Source organism: Lonchura striata, chromosome 4, assembly GCF_050655825.1.
Source record: "Lonchura striata isolate lonStrDom1 chromosome 4, ASM5065582v1, whole genome shotgun sequence".
NCBI classification, from domain to species: Eukaryota; Metazoa; Chordata; class Aves; order Passeriformes; family Estrildidae; genus Lonchura; species Lonchura striata.
The window spans coordinates 15,199,245-15,223,145 of NC_140706.1; the positions used below are offsets into that span (position 1 = coordinate 15,199,245).

The 23,901-nt window shown below is 38.7% G+C and overlaps 1 protein-coding gene across 10 annotated transcripts in view; it reads right to left on the bottom strand.

Moving 5' to 3' along the window:
- Window positions 1-1,958: 1,958 nt before the first annotated feature.
- The window catches only part of FBXL5 (F-box and leucine rich repeat protein 5), a 32,186-nt gene continuing 10,243 nt past the window's right edge, over window positions 1,959-23,901 (bottom strand). For 3 of the 10 annotated variants that reach the window (XM_021554368.3, XM_085577715.1, XM_085577713.1), the window contains exons 2-11: window positions 22,970-23,185; window positions 21,875-21,970; window positions 20,923-21,106; window positions 18,495-18,677; window positions 16,002-16,127; window positions 15,375-15,523; window positions 15,108-15,190; window positions 12,698-13,420; window positions 10,001-10,149; window positions 1,959-2,614 (exon numbers count right to left, since the gene is read on the bottom strand). In XM_021554368.3, coding sequence (XP_021410043.1) covers window positions 2,538-2,614; window positions 10,001-10,149; window positions 12,698-13,420; window positions 15,108-15,190; window positions 15,375-15,523; window positions 16,002-16,127; window positions 18,495-18,677; window positions 20,923-21,106; window positions 21,875-21,970; window positions 22,970-23,185 — 1,986 coding nt within the window. In that variant the 3' untranslated portion in view covers window positions 1,959-2,537. Of the gene's footprint in view, window positions 2,615-10,000; window positions 10,150-12,697; window positions 13,421-15,107; window positions 15,191-15,374; window positions 15,524-16,001; window positions 16,128-18,494; window positions 18,678-20,922; window positions 21,107-21,874; window positions 21,971-22,969; window positions 23,186-23,562; window positions 23,678-23,698; window positions 23,877-23,901 lie in introns of those variants that run through there. The other 7 variants (XM_085577717.1, XM_085577716.1, XM_085577714.1 and 4 more) reach the window with 7 other exon arrangements.

Below are 23,901 nucleotides of genomic sequence, written 5' to 3' on the forward strand. Positions count from 1 at the left end.
GAGACCACACTTCAATTTTTGAGAGGTTGCTTCATATCCTGCTCTATGTTTTATGTCTGTATAATGCCAGCACCATTTAAAGGTGGAAGACATTTTCTTAAGAAGTTAAAGATGAAAGATTTAATAAATATTTTTATTAAACTTTAAGCAGAAGCTCATTCCTTTTATACAAGAATTTGATTAAATTACTTAGGAGTATGAAATCCTTGTCAGCAAGTTAACAAACTTGCAAGTAGAAGAGGATAAAAAAATTAGTTAACTAAAAACCAAATTCACTTACTACTATGCAAGTCATTGTGTTCAGCAGGACCCTGAACCTGCCTTTGTTGAATTCCAGATGGTTCCTTTCTGCCCATCTCTCCAACCTCCCCAGGTCCTTCTGAAGGGCTGCACAGCACTCAGGGGGACCAGCCCAAAGCTCCTCCCAGCTTTGTGTTGTCACTGAACTTGCTGAGGAGGCATCTGGACCTTCATCCCAGTCAGTGATGAAGTTAGCCCAGTACTGAACCTTGAGGGGCACCACCAGTGGCAGGCCTCCAACTTGACCCTGTGTGCCCCTGACTACAAACCTCTGGGGTCTTCTGTTCAGCCAGTTCTCAATTCACCTCACTGTCCACTCATCCAATGCACAATTCCTGACCCTGTCAGGAGGTTGTGAGAGGTTGAAAGCCTTGCTGAAGTCAGAGTAGACAATATCCACTGCTCCCCCCTCATTCCTCCAGGTAGTTGTTTCATCATAGAGAGAAAGTGGGTTGGTTAAACAGTGAATCCATGCTGACTATTCCTGATCACCTTCCTGTCATCCATGTGAAGAGACGTGGCCTCCAGAATGAGACACTCCATTACCTTTCCAGGGATAGAGGTCATGCTAGCTGGACAGTAGCTCCTTGGGTCCTCCTCCGTGTCTTTTTTGAAGACCAGGGTGACATTTGCTTTCTTGCAGTCCTCAGCCACCTCTCCTGATCTCCATGACCTTTCAAAGACGATCATGAGTGGCCTCACTATAGCATCTGACAGCTCTCTCAGCACTCATGGACTAGCTGAGAGGCAGGGGTTGCTGCCACCCTTCTACAAGCCCCACTAGAGAGTACACTGTCAGCACATGACAGTGCTGGACATGGGTGGCATCTCCCAGGTTTATTCCACAGTGTATCTGTAGCTCATTCCATCCTCAGCTGTGTCTGCACTCACTACTGTTTTTCTTACGTTACTCTTCAGTTTAGTGTGACCAAGATGGTGGAAAACCTTGCAGTTTATCATAACCTCCAGCTCTGTCTGCACACCAACTGTCCAGACACCTAGAATCTTGAAAACTACTGTGTCACCATAACTAGCATTCTAAATAAATACTACTCTAAAGAATTGGTCCAATTAGGAAAACAGGTAAAAATTACTAGCTTGTATTGTCAGTCCTAAAACTTAGGCAGGATAGGAGAAAGAAAAAAACCTGTTTACCTTCTACAAAAGCAGACACCTGCTCCTCCTCTGCTATAGAAAAAACCAGCCTGCAACTGTGCCAGCCATGAGCAGGCAGCCATTGAAGTTTACAGCTTGCCATGGGCTACAGTACTCATCCCTCACACAGTGGGCTATCCCTCATACCACTGCACACACAAACTCATGCACTACTCATCTATTCCTAGTACATGTTTTCACTCATCACAACAGAATTTCTGCTCCCTGCCAGTCTCTACTGTCCAGAGAGGAATCTTTTTAACTATCAAAGCAAGGGGGAAAATGTATTGCCATCTTTCACAGAGTTCAGATTAATGAAAACTGACTTTCCTGGAAGGTGTTTCAAAAATGCAACTTAGCAGTAGTCATGAGAACCATAAAACCAAACCAAAACCCCCATGCACATGGTACAGGTCACAGCTCTGCAACCATTACATCACCCACCCACCTGCCCAACCTCTGCTGCTTTCTGGCATGGCACTGTAAAAGTGTAGATATTTAACCACTGTACACATTTTTTATTGGTGGGAATGTTTTATTTATGTCTTTCAAGCCCAAATACAAAACCAAATGCAAAAGGAAGGTGGCAATTTCCCTAATTTTGCAATATAAAGACCAACTTCAGGATGAGAGGAAAGGGGAAGAAACCAGGCTCCTAAAGATGTGTAATTGTAACCCAAATGCAAACAGTAAAATTCAAATTCTCTGTGGAGGTTTATATTGTACTTATGGATTCAAAATTAAAAAAAGAAAGTCACCTAACACAAAATAATTCAGTAAAGTACAGTTAAGTGCCAAACTGGAATAAAGTGGCATTAAAAAAAAAATCTGAAGGTTTTCCCGTCTTCCCCAAATTATGTAAAATAAAACCCAACACCCTTCAAGCCAAATGAGGTTGTGAGATTGTTACAACACTGTACAGTACACTCATAATTAAGGTTCTGAAGTTGTGGGCAGGGTCAGGCTAGTATAACAAGTCTCACTCCAAGGATTGTTAACACAAGATGCGAGCTGTAAGTAAAGTGCATGAGAGGAAGCCTGCTCAGCTAAAGGAAGTAGACCGAAAGATCAGACGTCAGCGGTCATTCGCCAGAGCGGCAGCAGGCCCGAAAACCACACTGCAAATTCTGGCATCCACTGGCGGTTTCAGCATGAGGACCTGCACAAAAACAACAGAAACGTGAAAAGAAGGAACGGCCACTCATTTAGATTCAGAACTCTCATAAACTGGTGATTCAGAAAGCAACTCATTTTTTACAATGCACTACACTTCATTCAGTACTGTGAAGTCTGAAACGCTGCCAGTACTAACATGGAACACTTGGAACAAGTATTTTTCAAGAGATTTTTGCTCTATAGCTTAGTCCCATGAAAATAACACATCCCAGATTACACAGAAGTACCATAAGCAACATTAAATGAGCAACTTTACACAAGCTGCCATTGCTTCAGAACTGAGTGGTTTTGACAATGTATTTTTAATTCCCATTTTTCAAATTCACATGATAATTGCCAAAGAAACTATAACCTCCAAAACTATGTCTGTGGTAATGGAAACAGTTTTTTAGCCTGAAAGTTTTTGATTTTTTTCCATGAACACTTCATGGCCAGACTCTCACATACTCTTGACTGGAAATTCAAAAACTAAAGACAGAATCCACCTTAGCATTGCTGCAGTCATCAGAAGCCGTAAGGCTAAAAATGAGCAGTTCAGAAAGAATGAGTTGCAAGCACAGAAAAAACAAACCAACACGGTAACTCTACCCACCTCCACTTACCTTCACTTAATCCTTTCATGTAAAATGTTAAAGTGACCATGAGATAAATTACTGTATTTATTCAAACAGGGTTTTATTTCCTCCAGCCATATGCCTGCTTTGAGACCCATTTACACTCAGGCTGGCTGAACTCTGGCACCCAACAAACACTAGAAGTGGGGTGCTGAGCCAACTCAAACAGACCTAACCAGGACAACACAAATTTTCCCCATTTGTATGACAAACAAGTCAACAAATATTTCAGGTGTTTTTAATGTATTTAGAAATTCTAACAAAATCTTTCAATGAACTAGGGCACTATGCCATATCTGGCTTTTTTTATCTCCTTCAACAGTAAAGCCATAATTCAATTAATTTCCAAGAATCTGGAGTCTTGAAACCAGCTTCCTACTTCATGCCACAGACCAAAAAGCAATACTCTATACTGAAAATTAGCTAAGATACATGAGATTGAATAAAGCCTGAAACTGTAATGAAAGATTATGGTTACAGTATAGTGAAATTTTCATTGGTCTATAAACTCAGTTTCCTTTTCAAAACTTCTTATTCACCTGAACTAAATTTTGATCCTCCACGTCACTTACGAGCTAGAGTTTGAAAGCTTCTTCGTAAGTCCTTTAGAAAGGAGACTCGGTGCTTCTGAACAGCAGGTTCAGCAGAGCATGTTCTGTGCAGCAGCATTTTCCAAGTCGTAGCTGACCTTCCCCAGCACTGCCACAACTACACAGCACAGCAGTGATTCTGAAGCAACTGTCACATTTCTAGCAAAATGCTTGTTGACAAAACGTACAGAACCACAACATCCCAAGAAAGGGAATTCTCAGTATAACTCAGTACTTTTTCCATCCTTTTCTTGCTCATTTTGTTACTCCTCATGCTCCTAACTGGAACATACAAACTTCTAGGTCTGACCAATGCTCCATCTAACGCTACCTTCACCACTGGCAACAGCAACTGGTGTTAAGGGACATGATATAAGCCTATCATGCAAACCTTTTGTGTTTTTCCAGCACCCCCAACTGTTCCATCAGGGACACTGAAGTCCATTTCCTTCAGTATTTGTTTATGGCTCAGTTGTGTATGTGGGTTTTTAACCTCTTTTTAAACCTCCTTCCACAATTTTCCAGAGGACCAAGTTCCAGAAGAAGTTCACTACACTGTGCATCTGTGTAAAATTCACCCAGTGCCCCTGAGCTTTAACACTGCAAAATTTGAGGAATTACCATGGCACATTCACCTCATCTACTGCTTTCCCAGTTCTGTAACAGTCATGCCCCTTTTCAGCCATCTCATTCCCAGACTGAAACATCCAGCCTTTTGAGTGCTCAGTTCCCTAACATTTTAGAAGGTCTTTTCTGTATCTTCTGTAACTGCAGTGTATACTCTCCTCAGGATGGGGAGACCAAACCCACATGCAGTGCTCCACATGTGAGTGCCCCAAGGCTTCCAGGACCATGCACAGCACCCTCTATCTTGTTCTCACCACCCTGACGATGGTAACATTGGTAGCTTTTTTGCCTGCTGCTGCAAATAGGAAAGATCTCAGAATTAGCACCAACAGCTTTCTGAAATGCTGAATAACAGCACAGAACTTTTGGGAGGGGAACAGGGAGAAAGTTGTCACCTCCCAGGTTCCTCTCCTAACAGTGAACATTAAGCCCTTTCTTCCCATCCTTTAGTTTTTAGGATTATCTTTAGGACTATCTTTAGCTTTCAGTTTTTAAATTTAAACCCCTCTAACAGCAACTTAAAATCTGAAAAACTTGGATACTTGGCCCATCTGAAAAGCTTTTATGTTCATTTCCCAATTTATTAGTCACTGACTTACAAATTACATTAAGCATATCACAGTGAAATTTCACCCTTCTTCCCAAACTGCATTTCTTGTGCTACGTCTAATCCTCATACCACCACAAACTTTCCTTGATAGCCTGTAATAAAGAATTCAGATAAAATGAAACATTGAGGGTTCAACCGTATCTTCTGAAAGCTGCCCTCCCTGTACTCTTTCTTAGCATATATGGACAATTCCCATCATTTGGACGGTATTTTATGCTTATTATAACAAGGTAGTAAGTTAAAACAACATTAATGGTTGTTTTAACAGCAAGGCTATCTAGGTTTGAGTTATTTATGGTTTGACATGTCAGCTAATCTCCTCCATCAAGTCATTTACCTCCTCTATAAAATCCCTAGTGCTTAGTTCTTTTTTACATTTGGTACAGACAGCAAAATTCAAATGCCTTTATTTTTGATAGCCATGGACACTGGGTTTGTTTCCCTGGCTTTATTAACTACCACTGACCTTTGGCTACATCTTTTTGGCTTTGTAACCTCTGACTTCCCCAGTCTTTACTACTGACTTCATTTGGACTAGACTTTGTTTTAGGATTCTCTGTTTAAATTCAAATGGCCTCTTCAATCTTGCCAAAAGAACACTGTCTTCTGTTTCCCCCGGACTCTGTATATGAAGTCTCCAGCTCCTCTCACCTCATTGATGCGTTAGGTTAAGCAACATGGGAAATGCATCTATTCCTTTCATATTGTCCCAAGTGATGGTCATTTCAACCTAACAGTGGAGATTAATCACTTCATAGAATCACAGGATAGTTTGGGTTGGAAGGGACGTTTAAAAGTCACCTAGTTCCAATAATCAGGCACATCTTCAACTAGGTAAGGCTGCTCAGAAACCCCTTTCAGCCTAACCCCAAATGTGCCCAGGGATGAGTCTTGCACCACCTTTCTGGGCAACCTGTTCCGCTATCTCCCATCTTCATTTGCCCATTATTGCTTTCAGCACAGCCCAGTTAGCAATGCATCGGGTATCCAGGAGGACACTGCTCCATACAGCAACTTCACACACTGCACACTTTGAGGACCCGCTGATGATTTTGAATGAACTCGTGACAGTTTTGATGGGCAAGTGTAGCAAGTAACCACTGGGTACTTGCAGTGTTATGTTCTAGCTCATGTAACAAAACATCCTGACAGAGATTAAGCCAGATACCATCACTGCTGGACTTAACAAGGAGCCCAAAATGTAGTCTTTTAAAACAACATGTGATGGAAGTGTGGAGAAGGAACAGTACATGCAGTGGATCATAAGGTGAAGAGTATTTCCCTCTGCAAAGGGTCCCTCTGTGAAAGCCTAGTAAGTGCTAGCAGTGAAGGGCTAAATTAAATGTGTTTTGGGTTCACCTGGGAAAGCAAAGTTAATCAGATTCTCATCTAACCTGACACAGTCTACATTACTGGTTTAGTTGCTTCTAAACTGGATTACTGTAATGCTCTTTACATGCACATCTGATTACTCAGACGCTTAGGGGACTCAGCATAGAGGTGAGGTCTGTTTACTTGTGGTGAACATATAAACACATTTGCTAATGTAGGAGAGGAGCAGAACTATTTGATTACTCCATTTTGTTACATGTACTAGTACAACAAAAATTAGTCAGAATTCTCTAGAAGTTTGGCATTCCACCAAGAATACATGACAACACAGACCAAGACCATATTAAAAGAACCACTCCTGCCAGGATAACCAGCTGCCACCACCATATAATATCCCTTCAGAGATTTGTGAGTACACTGGTAATCTGCAGAATTTAGACTGAGGCCTACACTTGGAACACTGTGTTCCCACAAAAATCTGCACACAGCAGTCCGTACACCTTAAAAGAACTTGCAAAGTCTTGGCTTGACTGCTTAAAGACAGAGCAACTATGACCAGTGACATTTTAAATGCCAGAAGAGTGAATAATTAGAATAAAACTTTATTTCATAATGCCCTATTTCTTTGATTACAGAACCTGAGGACTACATAATTTAAAAAAAGCTCTAGAAACTGAATAATACTTAAGTGCTGCGAAGAGCTACTTGCTGCAGAAATTAGGGAGCCCCATTTTTATAATGCCAAAGCTGAAAGCACTCTGGGCTTTGAAACAGAGAAACAAGTCAGAAGAATGGACATAGCTGGACAAAACAGCCTTAGAAAAATAAGAACTCAGTGGCAAGATATAACTCAAACATTAAACTCCTCTTGCTGAGTTCAGTGTGATCTAAAACCAAATTTGTTTTAGACAAATGAAATCAGCCATTAGAAGGGATGTACACTGACAGGTTTGTTTTCAGCTGCAGCTGAGGGTTATCTAACTCCAAGTCTCCAGCATTGTGAAAAATGTAAGTGATCCTAAACACTAGTATGCAAACCAAAAACTGAAGTGAAGTTAACAGGAAACAAACACAAAACAGACCTGGAAGTGTATGCAAATTCATGGTTGAAAACATAAAAACTGTACCATGTTACTGGTGTGCAACAGCAGTCAGACTAAAACCCAACTACCTCACCATAGCTGCTCTATCTTTCTAGTCTTGCTCTACTAAAAAGGTAAAACAGCACCTGCTGAAAATACAGAAATTGCAACCAATGTGCCTACCAAACATGTGCATCAAGCCCTCCACAAAGAAATTCCAATGAAGCTGGGTTGTGTCTAAGAGGTTCCATTAGGCTTAGTGTTTATAGAGAAAAAAAAATCTGAAAATAAGCTGCAGGTAAAAGTAAAGCCCTTATTCATCACCAGATGACAAAGATGTATCTTTATTATTCATAGATGACTAAACTCCATGTTGTTGGCTCCATTTTTTTTCTGCAAGACCAACAGGTTTTCCAACCTCTGAGCTCAGAGTACACCTCCTTCCCCGAAAACAATCACTGATAAGCTGGTGGGCAAAGAAAATCATAAAATTATTCTGTACATGCTTACAGATCAGTAAACTTCGTGCAGCAGTTAGTAACACAATCTGTAAATGTGCAAGTAAACAAACAGCTTCCGATATGGATTGATTTAAATGAAACAGCTACTGCTTTCCCTAGTTACTTTGGAAACACCAAATGATACAGAAACAGCTACTGCAGGAATCCTGCTGCCCACAGAATGGAATAACACATCAGTTGCACACTGAACAGCCCTATCACAATGAAGTTGGATTGAAAATACAAGGAACAAAACCCAGACAAAACTGCAGGGAATTCATTTATAAAGGCTGCTTTCCATAAAGCCATGAACTTCTGAGATGACATTATTTCTCCACAGATGTAAGAACTCAGACCATTATAGCCTCACTGTCCTGTGCACTTCTCCCTACAGGAATAACTGTTGATCCAAAGGCATGCATGATGCTTTAGAGAACTAAGCAGAGCTTATAGGCTCAGAGATTCCAGTAGGCAGTAAAAGAAGGAAATAAACATAAAGAGGATCAGACAACTTTACAAAATAATTTAAAAATATTCTGTTTAAATTTAAATAATTTCTTGAGGATACTATGAAACAGCTAAGCTTTAAAGTGGTGGACTCACAGATTTGGGCATTGTAAACTAATACAAAGACATGATGCATTTTATAGGAACACGATAAAAAACAGAAATGTCTGAGAACAAATTATGTCTGGTCTTACTGACAGAAGTATAAACAGAGGAAAAGTAGCAAGCAATCAGATGTAAAAGGAACAGGATTCTAACTGGTCTTTGAAGACATCTTTAAACTCAACATAATGCAGGAAAGAGAGTCGGTAAAGGATTTCTAAAAAAAGAACCTTAAAATTTTCAGGTGGAAATGAAAGACAACAGAAAATAGTTTTTTAAATGCTGCAGTCTAGACAGAATGCAAGGAAGTAACAAAGAGCAAGCGTCTCAAAAGAAAAAAAAAGCAGTGTCAAAAAAAGTGCATAAAGTGCAAAAATTATGGAAACAACATAAGATTTAATACTTTCACTTCTAATATTATAATCCAATCCAAGTGCATCATCTTGTATCGATTTCAATGGCTTGAATACCCAAATATCAGTATTGATTTACTTGCAATACCAAAGCTCTGGCATCTGGTACACCCAGGGCTGCATCTCAGTACAGATGCAAATTATTGAGATGGACACCATGAACTACCAGGAAATACACTTTTAGTTTACACACAATTAGATGTGTTCACAGGCCTGTGAACTCAGTTATCTTCTTTTTCCCTTGCCTTCTGTTGCACTTAACTGCTTTAATTTCACACACTCACACCATGGCTCCCATCTCTAATGCAAGGAATGCTTACTGGACTTAACAGACTGGATTCCAGTGTGGTAAACACTGAAAACACTTCACCATTAACAGACTTTATGCATTTATACAGATCCTTCTCTAGCTTAGATCCATTCCTAAGTTACTGACTCAAGCAAAACCAGAGAAAAAAAAACTGAATTACATTTTCCATAAAGAAGTGTGATGGTAGAATCAAAAATATCCTATACCAAAACTAGTGCAATATGGGAGGTTTGCATGGCAAACCACACATCATTGGTTTCCTAAAAATCTCTGCTTTGGTACCAACCTAATGAAGCCTCTGTCTGAGGTTATGACCATACAGAAAACATACAACTGCATGGTTTACAGTGGAAATATGGACAGGATGAGAGTGTAATAGCAGCTATATGGAGACTTATGTACTACCCCTATTAGTTATGCTAACTAAGTTAAGAGATACAGGCACTAAAAATGCTTTCCTGTAATACACAACTGCACTAGTGTTACAACAAAAAAAAAAAAAAAAAAAAAAAATTAGGTAAAACTGATTTAACAGTCATAATTTTGTAATTAATCTGTGAAACCCAGTGCTACACAGACATTAAATAAGGTGAGGTTTTGGTGGTTCTTTTTCTTTTATAAAAGTTCCTAGACCAAGCATCCTTTCCCAGAAAAGCATCACATCTTCACAGAAAGACATTACCGTTAATGTTGTCACAGTAGTAAAAGTGTTCATCTTTTAGAGAGGGACATGCAGAAACTAACTCCTGCAGGCCTGCACCAGTTACAGTGAGACACCCCGAGAGGTTCAGGTGTTCCAAATGCGGCAGTCCTCCTCCCAGAGTCAATGCCCTGTGGACACACAGAACAGACGCGTTAAGAGCCCGCACGGCAAGCACTGACAAGCGCCCCAGTGCATCTCCCATCGCAGACCTACTGCGCCCCTTCCAACAGACACACTCCAATGAACCACTGAGTTCTGAACCTGACACTTCTACCCTCTCTTTTAAAGGGGGATCGATCACCCCTGAAGCCACACAACAGACCTGAACAGATTTCTACATAAGCTAACGATTCTGTAGACAAACTTTAGTGGGAAGCCACTTTTTTATGGGTAACACCAGAGATGACTATTTCAAAGAATTACAAAGCCATTCTTCTTCAAAATACCAATTATTTTGTCACCTCTTCCAAGGTGATGTATATTCCTCATCTCACACTAAAACATGATACTCCCAAGTTTGGTGTATTATGCTTCTCGAAGTTTGGCCCTTGTTTTTGTTAAACTTATTCTGGAATACAAATTTGTGTTTTCCTAGAACTTCTCTCTGCCAACACACCATCTTATTGTTCAAATTAAATTCTTTTTGCTTTCTCTGAGTGCAAGAGAATTAGGCTGCTGATTCAAGAGGCACAGAGATGTACCACACCTGAGCAATTACTCCATGTGAACCTGTTCTATGCAGCCAGCCCAAGTTCAAGCAGAAACAAGCTCACTCACTTGAAAAAAAACCCACCAGGTTTGAATCATCAAACTGAAGTTTCAAACCAGGACTTAAAACTGAAGATGCCTTCAGAGCATCACTGTACAAGCTTCCCCTGTCAGCAGGGAGAAGCAAAACCAGCTATCAGGTAACAACTTATATGAAGTAAATGAACTGGCATGTGTTTGTATTAGGGGGTTTCCCTCTCTTTCCCCAGGAACTTCAAGTATTCTTGTGACTACAAGATGCACTTGTTGCAACACAGTCTCAGCTCCTGAGTAGTTTCACCCAAAAAGCACCAATGGGAAACAAGCAATGCAATTAAACCCTTACTGTGACTCAGTGACCAACTCTCCCTTGGCTCCCACACTACTGAGTCATGAAAAACCAGACCAGTAACATGTAAATAAAATACATACAGCGCAACCTCATCAGCATGTAATAAAATTTGTCAGGACAAGTCCTCTGCAACACTTGAAGACAAGCAAGCTCCAACACAAAGACCAGATATCTGAAGCACACCCTAAAGAAGGGTAAGATTGGCGAGTGTCACAGGAGACATCTGAATAGCTGGTACTTGTGAACATCAAATGAGCACAAATCTCAGGAGAGACAAATTGATGCCAGCAGCACCTCACTACTCCTCAGTTTACTGAGGAGTATAGAGTAAATAAAGTATCAGCAGCAAATGGTGAACAGAAAATTCTGTAACTCATGAAGCCATCTCAATGCTCAAGTCAAACATTTTTTTCTACTCCTTTAACTGTTATAGGAGGCTGTATTGAACATGCTGTTCTGCACAGAATCATTTGGGCTGGAAAAGACTCCACATCCAACTGTTAACTCAGCACTGCCAAATCCACCACTAACAGCACCAAGTCTCCCATCCTTTGAATACCTCCAGGTATGCCACTTCCAATGCTTGAAAACTTTTTAGTGAAGAATTTTCTCCTAATGGTCCATCTAAACATCCTCTTGTGCCACTTGAGACCATTTTCTCTTGTTACTTGAGAGAAGAGACCGACTCCCACATGGCTAGAGCCTCCTTTCAGGTGGTTGTGAAGAGCAGGAAGATCACTCCTGAGCCTCCTTTTCTCCAGGCTGAGCCCCACCAGCCATTCTACCAGACCTGTGTTCCAGACCCTTCCCCAGCTCTGTTGTCCTTCTCCGGGTATAGTCCAGCCCCTCAATGCCTTTTTTGCAGTGAGGGGTTCAAAAGTGAGCACAGGATGTGAGGTGTGGCCTCACCAGTGCCAAGAGCAAAGGGACAGTCACTGCCCTGCTCCTGGGCACACTATTGCTGGTACAGGCCAGGTGCCACCTGGGCACAGCTGGCTCCTGTTCGCTCACTGTCAAACAGCACCCTCAGCTCCTTTTCTACCAGGCTGCTTTGCAGCCACTCTGCCCCCAGCCTGTAGCACTGCCTGGGGCTGCTGTAACGCAAGGGCAGGACCTGGCACTTCATCAGGCCTCAACAACCGACCTCAGCCCATTGATTCAGCCTGTACCTAAATTATCTCATTATCCAGACAGGTTAATTAAGATGTTACTCCAGTTTTACAGAGTTCAAGCATACTGCAGGCATAATGAAAAAATTGGTGAAGCAACACAATTTCTTAACAATAAATCACTAACAAATCTAAAAGCATTAATATTCTCTAGAACAACAAATTCATAAAAATACTTGACTTCAGAAGACAGATATAAAAGATTATACTGTTATCTCCAAAAGCAAAGCCAGAAAGTTTTCAGGTCTAGTATTGTAACTATTTAAGAAGGAAAGACCACTTGAAACTTATCAGTTTCTTCAATAAAAATGTTTCTACTGAAATGAGGCAGATTCATTCCAGAATGGCCCAACAAATAAAACCAGAAAAAATATCCTGCAGCAAAATAGTTTGAAAATGTCTCCTCACCTGAGAGCACGGTCTGTTATCTGGTAACAGCCTGACAGACTGAGAAACTGAAGAACTCGTGCAGTCTCTTCCTCTGTTTTTTCACTCCCAGAGTATGCAGAGTCTTTTTTCTCTGACTGCTTAGTCCTTATTGGGTTTTTACACAGTGCAGAGGACTCTGGAAGTGCTCGAATAGTTCTTAGTGCTGTCCCAGCACAACAAAACGAGTGACCGCAGTAAATCAAGTCAGTAGAAGCACAGTGCTGCTGCCACCCTCTAGTCCTTAACCCATAAATGTCTCTACTGTAGCACAATGCAGAACAATTAATATGAGATGCTGGTTCCATAAGACAAAATCCTTCAACGTTTCTGTGTCTCCACTCTGCAGCATCTTCAATGTCAGCTAAATCATCTGCATCTAGCATCCACACATAAGCAGAACTGAAGTTTTCTGAGCTGTCAGGTTTAGTCCAGTGCTGCTCACCATTTCCTCCCTGAATGAAATTTTCATTGCTGACTTTATGCAAACCATTATACTTCTGGCTGGACTGCAGAGTAATCTCTCTGTTTTTCCACAAAGTCTTAGAGTTCCTGTTCCTGCAGCTTTTCAGAATACCTCTGGTATGATGAGTTGATATGATACCCAGCGCTCTGGAAATCCTCTCTATAGCCACATCTGTAATTTTTTCACATCCAGACAGATCAAGATGGCGGAGATTTTGACAATATCCAACTGAACACCAGCTGAAATCAAAGAGGGGGGAAAAAAGTGGTTTGGTTGAGTAGTGGTGGTTGAGTTTTTTCAGTTTTTGCTCAGAAAAAGCTGTTAAGGCTAAAAGTATAGAAAAACACTTCACAAATAAAATATTTGTATTAATTCACATAATATACAAAGAAACTACACCAGACAGATTAGATACTCCAAGTGCTCTGTAATGCCTAGAAAAACTATGTCTAGAGAAACATGAATCGGTTAACAACTTATATTTCTGCATATACTGAGACTTAAAAGAAGTCCAAAATTGCTATATACTGAACAAATGTTTGAATAATAGATCAGACTGCAAGCACCAAATACTCACCTAAGAATTTAAAAAAATAAGTGCATTATACTCACCAGAAGCTATCAAGAGACATCTGAGTTACTAAACATCAAAGTTACTTCTCAAAAAGCAGAAAATACTGAACTAGCAAATTTCACCCCCACAAAAATACAGCTGAGATTCCATACTCAGTTTGAAGTATTGTAACAGTTGTTGTTTCTAGAATTTTGAGTTTCTCAAGCTTAACTGAAATACCAGTGTACTTAGATCATATGTCCTCCTGTCCTTTCTCATTTCTTCTAGGAATACTAGATGGATTCCTGAAACAGATCCTGGGTTTCTAATTGTTTCTTCATTAATTAGAAATCAGACATTTTCGTTTTAACAAAAACTTGCTCTCTTTACCTTACCTTTTTCAAGTGGACTAGAAATTTTATCTACAGTAATATTTTTACATTATTAGCTATAAAATTATGTAAGTGATTTAACTGACCTTTATCTATCCATAGTTAATGTTACTATCATTTACTTCTTTAAGTGCATTTACTATAAATACTATATTACATTTTAATTTATGTAAATATTTTAATTGATCTAATTTTACTATAAGTTTACTGTAAGTAATTTACTTCTATAAGTAATTATTTATACTTAGAGCAAGCCAAACTCATTTTTGTAGTTACAAATTGGAATGTTGTAAATACAGATATATGATGAGTAGCAAATAAGATAAATTTCACTAGATATTGAAAACAGCTCACAAAGATTGACTTCTGAGCCCTGAAAATTCTATAAAGCTTTTATTCCAAATAAGCCTTCTTATACAAGCTGCTGCGTGTTGCTACCAGCATCCATGCTGCTAAGATTTTGTGTGGTGTTCACACTACCTGAGAGCACTGAAATACTTGCTGAGTTTCAATAGAACAGTAAGACCCACCGGTGCAGGTTCTGCATCCATACACCATCCCACTGACATCAGTGACATTTCTGCAGGCCTCGGTAAAACTCAGGAATCCACAGACAGACAATACACCTAGGCCTTAGAGCTTTGCCTATAATTTCATTTGAGTGTCTGAAATAGCAGTATTCCACACCCTACCACCTGTAGCAGACAAAGAGAACTTCCTTAACTGAGAAACTCCATAAAAATCTATGGACAAGCTCTTAATAGTAGAGCAAAACCACAGCTATTGTTATGGCTATTGTTAGGCCATTATAGCTACACACTGATAGGTAAAAAGCATCCAATAGTGAAGACAGAGAATTTTCAATGGCCACTACAAAGTTACATGTTTTACTTGGTATTTCAGTGATTTGTTACCCTAATTTAGTTCTTAGTCACAACCTGGATTGTAACTTTTTTTAAAAAGAAACAACAATTATCTAACCTTTCAAATACAGAGTCTGAAATATCGGTTTGAGTGAGATCCAAATATTCCAAGTTGGGGCAAAGCTCCAAGATCTGTCTAACCTGAAAAAAGAAAGGAAAATAATCAGTAAAGACACAAGCCACTAGGGCTGCACATAGTGTCTAGAGGCAACTTACAAATTAGCATTGTTTTGGATTGCAACCCACTTATATTACCCAAACACATCAGTTATTGATTAAAGACTGCATAGCCACAATTATTAAATGCAAGTTTCAAATTACACACCATTTTGGTGGACACTGCAGAACTGTAGGCCAATACCAGTGTCTTCACTGAGGAGCCTACAAGTGGGAGGACATGATGAATTAGGCCATGAAGTAAACGTTTTTCCATTTGTGCTATATTAATGGCAAGTGAATCTTCAGCTGCTTCTTCTGCAAAATAAACCCAGAGAGAAAGACTTAAAATCATTAAAGGACTTGGAGAAATATTTACTACAGGTTATGTACTGCTCAGGGCAGCCCAGGGCAGCTGTTTCCACCAACTTGCTTTAGATATCAAAATACTATCTCACAGGGCATTTCACATATATATAGATATATCTATAGCTGTAATTTAACAGTTTGGGACAAGTTTTAAATCAAACCTAGAGTGCATCAGGATGCAACATGATTCATCCAAACTTTCTGAAGAGATGAAGCTTAGCCTGTACCTACAGACACATCCCTATAACTCTTCTACTTGCTCTCATGTTTGCTCTTTCCTAGACAAATTAATTCCAGTCATTAAAATCAGATGCTGGCTTCTCTCCTACTAAACTCCATCTCCCTTTTTTCCCCACTCAGCTTGTTTCTTACAGTTATGTCATCTTCAGGAAAAAAAGAACACTTCACCAAAATCAACTTTACCTACCAGATTCATCTATGTCAGCATCTTCATCCCATTCCTGGAAAGCACGACTTTCATCTTTTCTATTTTTCACCCACTCCTCATCAGGTTCAGTCTCAGTATCTGCTGCAGGACCACTATACCAATCACCTACTCATCACCACCCCCAAAAAGGAGGAAAAAAACATTAATAAAAATTTCTCACTGAGGCAGAAATCAGCACTGATAGCTTTTCAGTATACTGCAACCTGATTTAAGAGACATAAATGAATTTAGAATTCATCTCAACAAAGACTGGACCAAACCTTAAAATAATTCTTTGTTTGATCTGTATCCTTAAGCTTCAAAAGATTCTTAGAACAGTTTCAGTACTATTCCAGAACTCACAGCCTAATATGCCCGAGACATGGCTGATGTCTTCACTTAGTAGGGACCAATATGATCACAAAAATAACAGAGACTATCATGGACTATTTGGACTGTCAAGGTGCTCAAATTCCCTCTGGTAAATAAATTATTTATCAGCTTTTAGCGTAACACTTGTTTGAAGATATCTCTCTTTTCCTCTGGAATACCACAAATATATAGTTAACAAGCCTGGTTTTAGTCCCTGCACACGACAACTCCAAGATCACAGAAAACCAAATTCTGAAAGTATCCTACTTAAAACAGCTACAGAATACTTGTAACATACATATGACTCAAATCAATACTTCAATCAACACAATTTTTTAGAACATCTGGATGAATACGAAGATCAGCAACAGCTCTACTGTTTTAGCTGGTGGAGCACCCCTTCCCCCTCGAGGTTACTGCACAGGTTAATTTACTTCTAGTTTATGGATATACGGAACGCTGGGCTCAGGATAAGCAGCTCTGCTGCCTCCCTTGATCACATGCTGAAAAACAAACCACCTTATTTAACGATCTTACAGGGGGGAACCCCACTCTTCCTAAAGCAAGAGCAACTCCTGTTGAATAATAGCTAAAAGAACAGTGTTTCTTCCATGAATAACACAATGACAAGGAAATCCTAATTGATTGTCAACCATGAAGTTTTGGTAACATTTCTCATTATCTTTAATCCACCTCCATATTACATAAGAAGCCTCAGAGGCCTTCTGCGTACTAGGAGGGGAAAAAAAAAAAGTTAAAAATTTAAATAAGCCTACATAAAAATAAAATTCTTTTCCCCTCCCTGTGGCAGCAAATCCCATCTGAGAAGCTGCCACGCTGTCCACAGCAAATCCCATCTGTACAGCTTCTGTACAGTTGTTTGTACAGAGGACTTCTGTACAAACAACTGTAGCAGTACAAACATGAGAGCAGCTTCCTGTTGTGCCAAACCAGGTTTAGAGGCACTCATTTTAAGCAGTTGCCTATTATCTTTTTTTTTTGCTGTGTGTGTGAGCAGCACTGAATTATCAAGACAACTATGTTGCAAATGCAAATTTAAGAATTTGAACTTTAGAGCCGCTCTACTTAAGTCTTTGGAAATTCAGGAACCAAACTACTGCTTTCAGGAAGATTTACCCAAACAAACAAACAAACAAAAAAAAATCAGACCAAGAAGCCATGCCTTGTACAAATTTTAGAAGCCATAAAGAAGTCTTTAGTTTTTATGTATCGCTAAAGCTGAGTTATATAAACACATCTTTTTCTCTTAAAATCTTAAAGGCATACAAAAGACTTATTAATCAGCACAGACTTTCTCCTTTTACTGAACTTAACTGTCGTGACAGCACTGTGAAGCCTGCAGTTCCATACTCCAGTGAGTCTTTAATACTCATAAATAAGGACATAAGGCTAAAAATACACTCTGATGACTTGTAACTGGCCTCATTGGAATACAGAGTATTTTGTCTATTTGAACAGGTACTTTTGCAAAGGTCAAACTTCTCAATAGGAAATTCTAATTAACAGAAGAGTTTGAGGGGGAAAAGGTTTTAAAAAAACACTTACTGCAGAAGAAATTACTGAAGTAATACACCTAAAGAATCAATACTAAAAGTAAACATTCATTCAGTTTTCTTTGAAGCTTCACTAGATAGTGAGGAAACATTAGAACTCCACTTATTTTGAACTTCCTTTCTGCAGTTACCCATTTCATTTCTATTTAGTAACATAATAATTTTACTGATATAAGTGTAACATCAGCATTTATAATTCAAAACTCCTTAAATTATTTAGTAATGTAAATACTGTATTAGTGAACATATTATTAGCATTCATACAAGCAAAAAAACAGGTGTTTTATCTCAGTAAAACTAGGTAAACTGGATACAAAATGTGCTCAGGAGTTTCAACCAAGACAAATTCTAGTTTCTTAATTTTACAAGACTGATGTATGTTTTGGGGTTTTTTAACATTCAATCAAGTTTCAGGACACTATCCTTGTCAGAAAGGTACACCTCACATGCTCAATTGTCAGGCTCAGCCTATACTAAAACACTCTTTTTTACAGGCTCAAAACATCTGGTAATTGATGTGCTTTCAAAGGAGCTAAATGGAACTTACCTCTAGCCCAGCGAACAGGGTAAAGATGTTTCCACAGAGATCCAGTTTTAGCCAACTGTGACCATTCAGTGCTTACTTGACTACACTGACATAATTCTTGGGGGTTAAGGTAACTGAAAATGGTCACCATTACTTCAGGAGGGAGATTAGTAATATTTGTGGTGTGCCCTGTTACTTCGGTTTCTGAAATACAGAAAGCTTGTGTTAAGGGAAGCACAGCCTCACGGCTTTAATAACAGCAGGGGAACTCACATTTTGACTAGAAAATCAAAAATGTGTCGGAAAAAATATTAACAACTGTTAATGATAGGTATTGGTTTGGCTTTAAAAAGCTTTCATTGTAACAACACCTTGAACAACAACAAACCATCTCAGATTTTTGTTTGCCACTTTCTCATCTGGCTCATTAATTCAAAAAAAAAAAGTAAATTAATGCTACTCAACCACAGAAAGATGAAAGCCATACCTGCTATAAATGAAATGCTTTAAGAAAAATGCCTTCTGTTGCAGATGGTATCTGAACCTGGTCTGCCACATTCCCAGGAAACAGTACTAGCACGCAGAACCTACCAGCTGGGACCACTCTCGCTGGAAGCACTCAGCCTCTTGACTGGGACACAGAAAAGTTCATGCTCAACTCTTTGCACCTGTCTTGAATCTTATTTCTAGCTTTAGCTGCTAGCATTGACAATTTTAACTTCTGAGTGGTGATGAGCCATTCAGGCTGTAAAGTAATAAATACTAAGTACTAAGATGAGATAATACTAAGTGCTACATGAGAGACTAAAATTTGACCATTGTAATTACTACTTCAATGGACAGCAGTAGGAACTATTTCCAACAGCTCTCCCTGACCGCCATACTGCAAAGAGAGCTGCAAACTATATAAAATAATTAATTCAGAGCTTTTGGTTGCTGAGGCCTTTGGCTGTTTTAAGAGATTTTTCAAGGAAATTTTTCAGAAAAAAAAAATTTAAAAAGTATTTCTAAAGGAGTTTTCAGGAGTCCTTTGAAATAGCAGGCTTTACTAATAGTGGAGTTTTACTTCTAGAGTGCCTAGAACTTTTACAGAGAGAGAAGCATCAGATTTTTGTTTTGCAAAAAAGCTTCAAAAATGAGCATAATGTAAACTTTAGCACATGACAAGCTATTGCTGCTTCAAAAAATATAATTAAATACAGTTTCACTTGATGAATCAATGTATTTATTTGTACAACTGGCATGTCGCTGCATTAATTACAGAGAATTTTGCAGGAAAATACAATTAAGCCTGCACAGGACTGCAGATTATTTTACTTTCTTCCTTTTCTTAAAAACTAATGAAAAACATATATTCTTCTCTCCCAAAGTCTAAAATACAATGATTACAGAATTACTATTGTCCCAAAACTGCTATTCCAGCTAGATTTAATAGCAAGTAATGCCACAAAACTATGTCTATCACATTCATCTGTTAAGACTCAATAGTATTTCACAGAATGGACCATGATCTTTTCTGAAGGCTTCACCTGGAGGGCAGAAAACGACCAGTTGAGTAGTTCAGAGAAGTCAAGTTTTATAAAAAAAAATGTGGTTACAGAGTAATTTGTCAAGTTTTTCTAATGAGAGCAGTACATCTTATCAACATTACAAACTCAGTCCTTCAAGGCTCACTCTACATATCAGACTCACACCAGCATTACACTTTTGGTACATTCACTCCCCTTCCTTGGGGGCATCAGTTCTATTTTTGTTAAGAGAGAAAACTGTAAATATTGACAACAGGCTGATTCAGCAGTGATAAAATGAGCCTGAAGTCTACTTTAGCAGTTATTTATTCTAAGTTTCACCAGAAAAGGTAGTTGGAGATAAATGCAAATTAAGTATCCACTTTCAGAACACACACTTCCTCTGACTTATTCACATGCTGCACAGATTCATTCACTTGCATTACTCACAGGTCCTTTCTCATTCCTGAGAGGCCCAGGAAAGTTAGGTAGAGGAGTTGGAAAGGTGAATGCTTTTAATTTGAAATATTGTCACTTTGACAACTATTCTGTTATTAAAACATCAACACAAAAAGCTTACAAAGCTGACCTAAAAACCAAGAATGAAATGCAGTCTGCAAATAGAAAATATAATTTTAATGGAAACATGAAATTAGAAGCTAATTACATTTTCCGTCTGTTTATTATATCAAATATTAACATGGGAGGGAAGGGAGAAGAAGACCGTTGAGAACAGGTAAACAGTGAAGCACTATCTACATTACAACCTGCCAAGACGCCTATATCAAACAATTAAGTATCTGAAGTTTCAAAACTGGTTTGCAGATACGCCCATTTTATAAGAACTACTCTTTCTGCCCGTACATTACTAGTTACATCAGCAGGTGTGGTTTTTTAGAAAAAACCTGCATTTTGAAAGTTACTTTAACTAGATACTATACCTTGATCTGCCTTCTCATCCACAGAATACTTAAAGACCTTCTGAAGCTCTTCTGCTTGATTCCACTTACTGAGACCTCTGAATTCTGCAGCCTCTTTCTGTGAGCAGTGCTGTGCAATTACTTTCTTCTTAATATCTTTCAGCTCTTCATAAGTGAAGTATTCCATCAACATTGGCTGAAAAACCTAACACAAAGGAAAAAGCGGGGAAAAAAATCTGGTGCCGACAGAAATAGTCAATAGACCTACCAACACAGAATTTCCTGTTTCAAATTCTCTCAAAGTAAAGCATTAAGTGAACCTAAGGACAGGACCATGGAAGCTTTAAATTGTAACACCCTGCTTTCTAACAGAACATAGTACAGTATCAGGCAAGCTGTTTAAATTGTTTTTCCCAACAGAATAAGGAAGGGATTGAAGTTGCTTAATCCATATAATTTATCAAGATACTCACACAGAAGGCAAGTAGCAAGGAAGAAAATCATGAGAAAAGACTTCCCATGGACAGAGACTTGAGAAGATGCTTCCCAGTTTTGGATACCCATAAATCATCAGACTGGCAGTACTAGTCTATGTTTCAAATATAGGTCAGAAGCTGTTGGGAGTGTCAGTTTGAGTCATGAAGCACTGGCTTATAGGACGTCTCTTTTCTCATTTAAGTTTTGCTACATATCCATTTAAACTACTTACTGCAAACAATCCTAGTCCAAATGGACTTCTGTTATCAGTTTTTTCAAGAACTAGAATTTCAGCATAAATTTCCTATATACTCAGTTTCAGAATATGTCACTTTCCAGAGTACTAAACAATGACACCACAGTCCTGAAGGAAAATTAGCACAGCAATAAAAACAGAGAACTGAAAAAAAAATGAACCTCTAAGTCATTTGCCCTATTCAGTAATTTCAGACCCCAAGGAAGATCTTCATCACACTGGAAGAAAATCTGTACCTACCTCCTCTTCCTCTTTCATATGAGGAAGGAAATCCCTGGTAAAGGCTTCCAATCTCTCCTTCAGCTGTTTCGCATAGTTTAGCTGTTCATATTCATTCTGAGAAGAAAGCAAAGACTTAATGGTTACCCAATCTCATCCAGTCATCCAAGGATTGAACTCTCCAATAAAGCAGTGGTTCAAAGGAAAGCCCATTATGCCCTCCTGATACATGCAGCAGGTTTGCTCTATTTCATGGGAAGAATGTTTTTACTTAATGACGCTGACACTGTGTACTGGCCTGTTAACAGGCAAATCAAAGAATTCTCTTCCTGCCTGAGCCAAATTTATTGTTTTAGCACATATGAATTCATTTCTCTAACCCCTTTTTTACTTTGGAGCAAAGACTGAAATCTGCCAATCTACAATCTCACACAAAGTTCAAAGCAGTAGCAGACTAATTTAAGTATTTGCATGGTTTGTATATAAAGCACTCTAGGATAAAAAAGGCCTACTTAATCTTTTAACTGAATACATTTTACCGTAGTCATTCTAAAATTATAATCAAAATTTACAGTCAGACTTGCTGTACAGATTTTTACTTTGGAAATTGAAAGAACTCTTAAATAAAGATGTAACTGACTTGTAAACATTCAAGTTCATCCAACCTCATGTATGAATTTGTTAGATTACTCTCTGAGTCACTAATAAGAAGCTGGTTCTGAAATCTGCCCGGTAATTGCAACATACTGAAGTTCCTCCTAACTCTTACTGTAAATGTTGCTTTTCTTTTCAAGCTTCTACAACATCAAGAAACCCTGACTATTACAGAGACAAGATTAAGCCATCAGCTGCTACCCCTCCAAAACACCTCAAATTATACAGTGAAGACTGTCTGTCACAAAACACATCTCCGAAAAGACTTTTTACTTAAAACTTAGTAATTGTGGTGAATGGCAAAACAATTTGTGTTTTGAACTAGAAAGTATCAAAAAAACATAGAAGCTTCTTCTTCCTCCTTAGTTTCATTCATAAAGAATATGAAGAAGAGCCAAGGCAAACTAGTACGTAATCACAGCATGTTTTCCTCAGGTCACAAATATCTCATAGTCTACTTACCTTTACATTCTTTAGCCCTTTCTCAAAAAGGCTAAGCATCTCGGAGAGTTTGTTGTCTGAGTGCACATTGTACACTGTCCGGCTACGCTGCTGAAGCAAACCAATGATACACTCATTTTCAATCTGTTCGTGCATTTTAAATTCCTTGAATGTAGCATAAAGAGATTGCAGCAGAGCCCGAAAATCATTGTTGTTGGAGAAGTTGGTCTTGGAAAGCTAGGAAAAAGAAAAGTTCATAAAAAACCAATTAAAATCATGTCAATCTCAAGTTAAATCTTTAGAATAGGTATCAGCTCCAAGGAATTCATTGCTCCCCTTACTTATAAAAGGTAAACACTTTCAGTTTTTAACATAAAATGAAGCCATTAAAATCAAAGTTGCATTTAAGCAACATAAACTAAACCTTGTGAAACACTGAAGTAAACAAATGCAGAAAGATTTCCTGGCGGAAGCCAATGCAATCTCCCCAGCCTGGCAGATTACTGACAGGACCTTTCTCAATCCACATTTTTGCCCATACCAAAAAGCCACTAACATAGACCCCTGAGCCCATCCTTAGGGACATATTATCCACAAGGAATATTGAGTCCTACCAGTGAATACAAACTACGTTATCTGTTGGAGAAGGTTTCCAATGGAGCAAAACCAAACAAATCAAGACAGATCAAAATTCTAGGCAATACAGTATTGCCATTTTTACATATGTACAGTCATCATCAGCAACAATACATTTTAAAACTGCATTTTCCTTTGGTGAGCATAGAAAACCAGAGTCTTTTCCCTTCCTATGCTTTATTCCATGTGCAGCTTCAAGAATCATAGCCTACAGCAATATAGAAGACCAAGCACTCTAAAAGTAGACTCCAATTCAGAGAACAAGCTAATGCCACTTCAAAAGTGGCTTAGCTACAAAGACTCTGGAATCTAAGAGT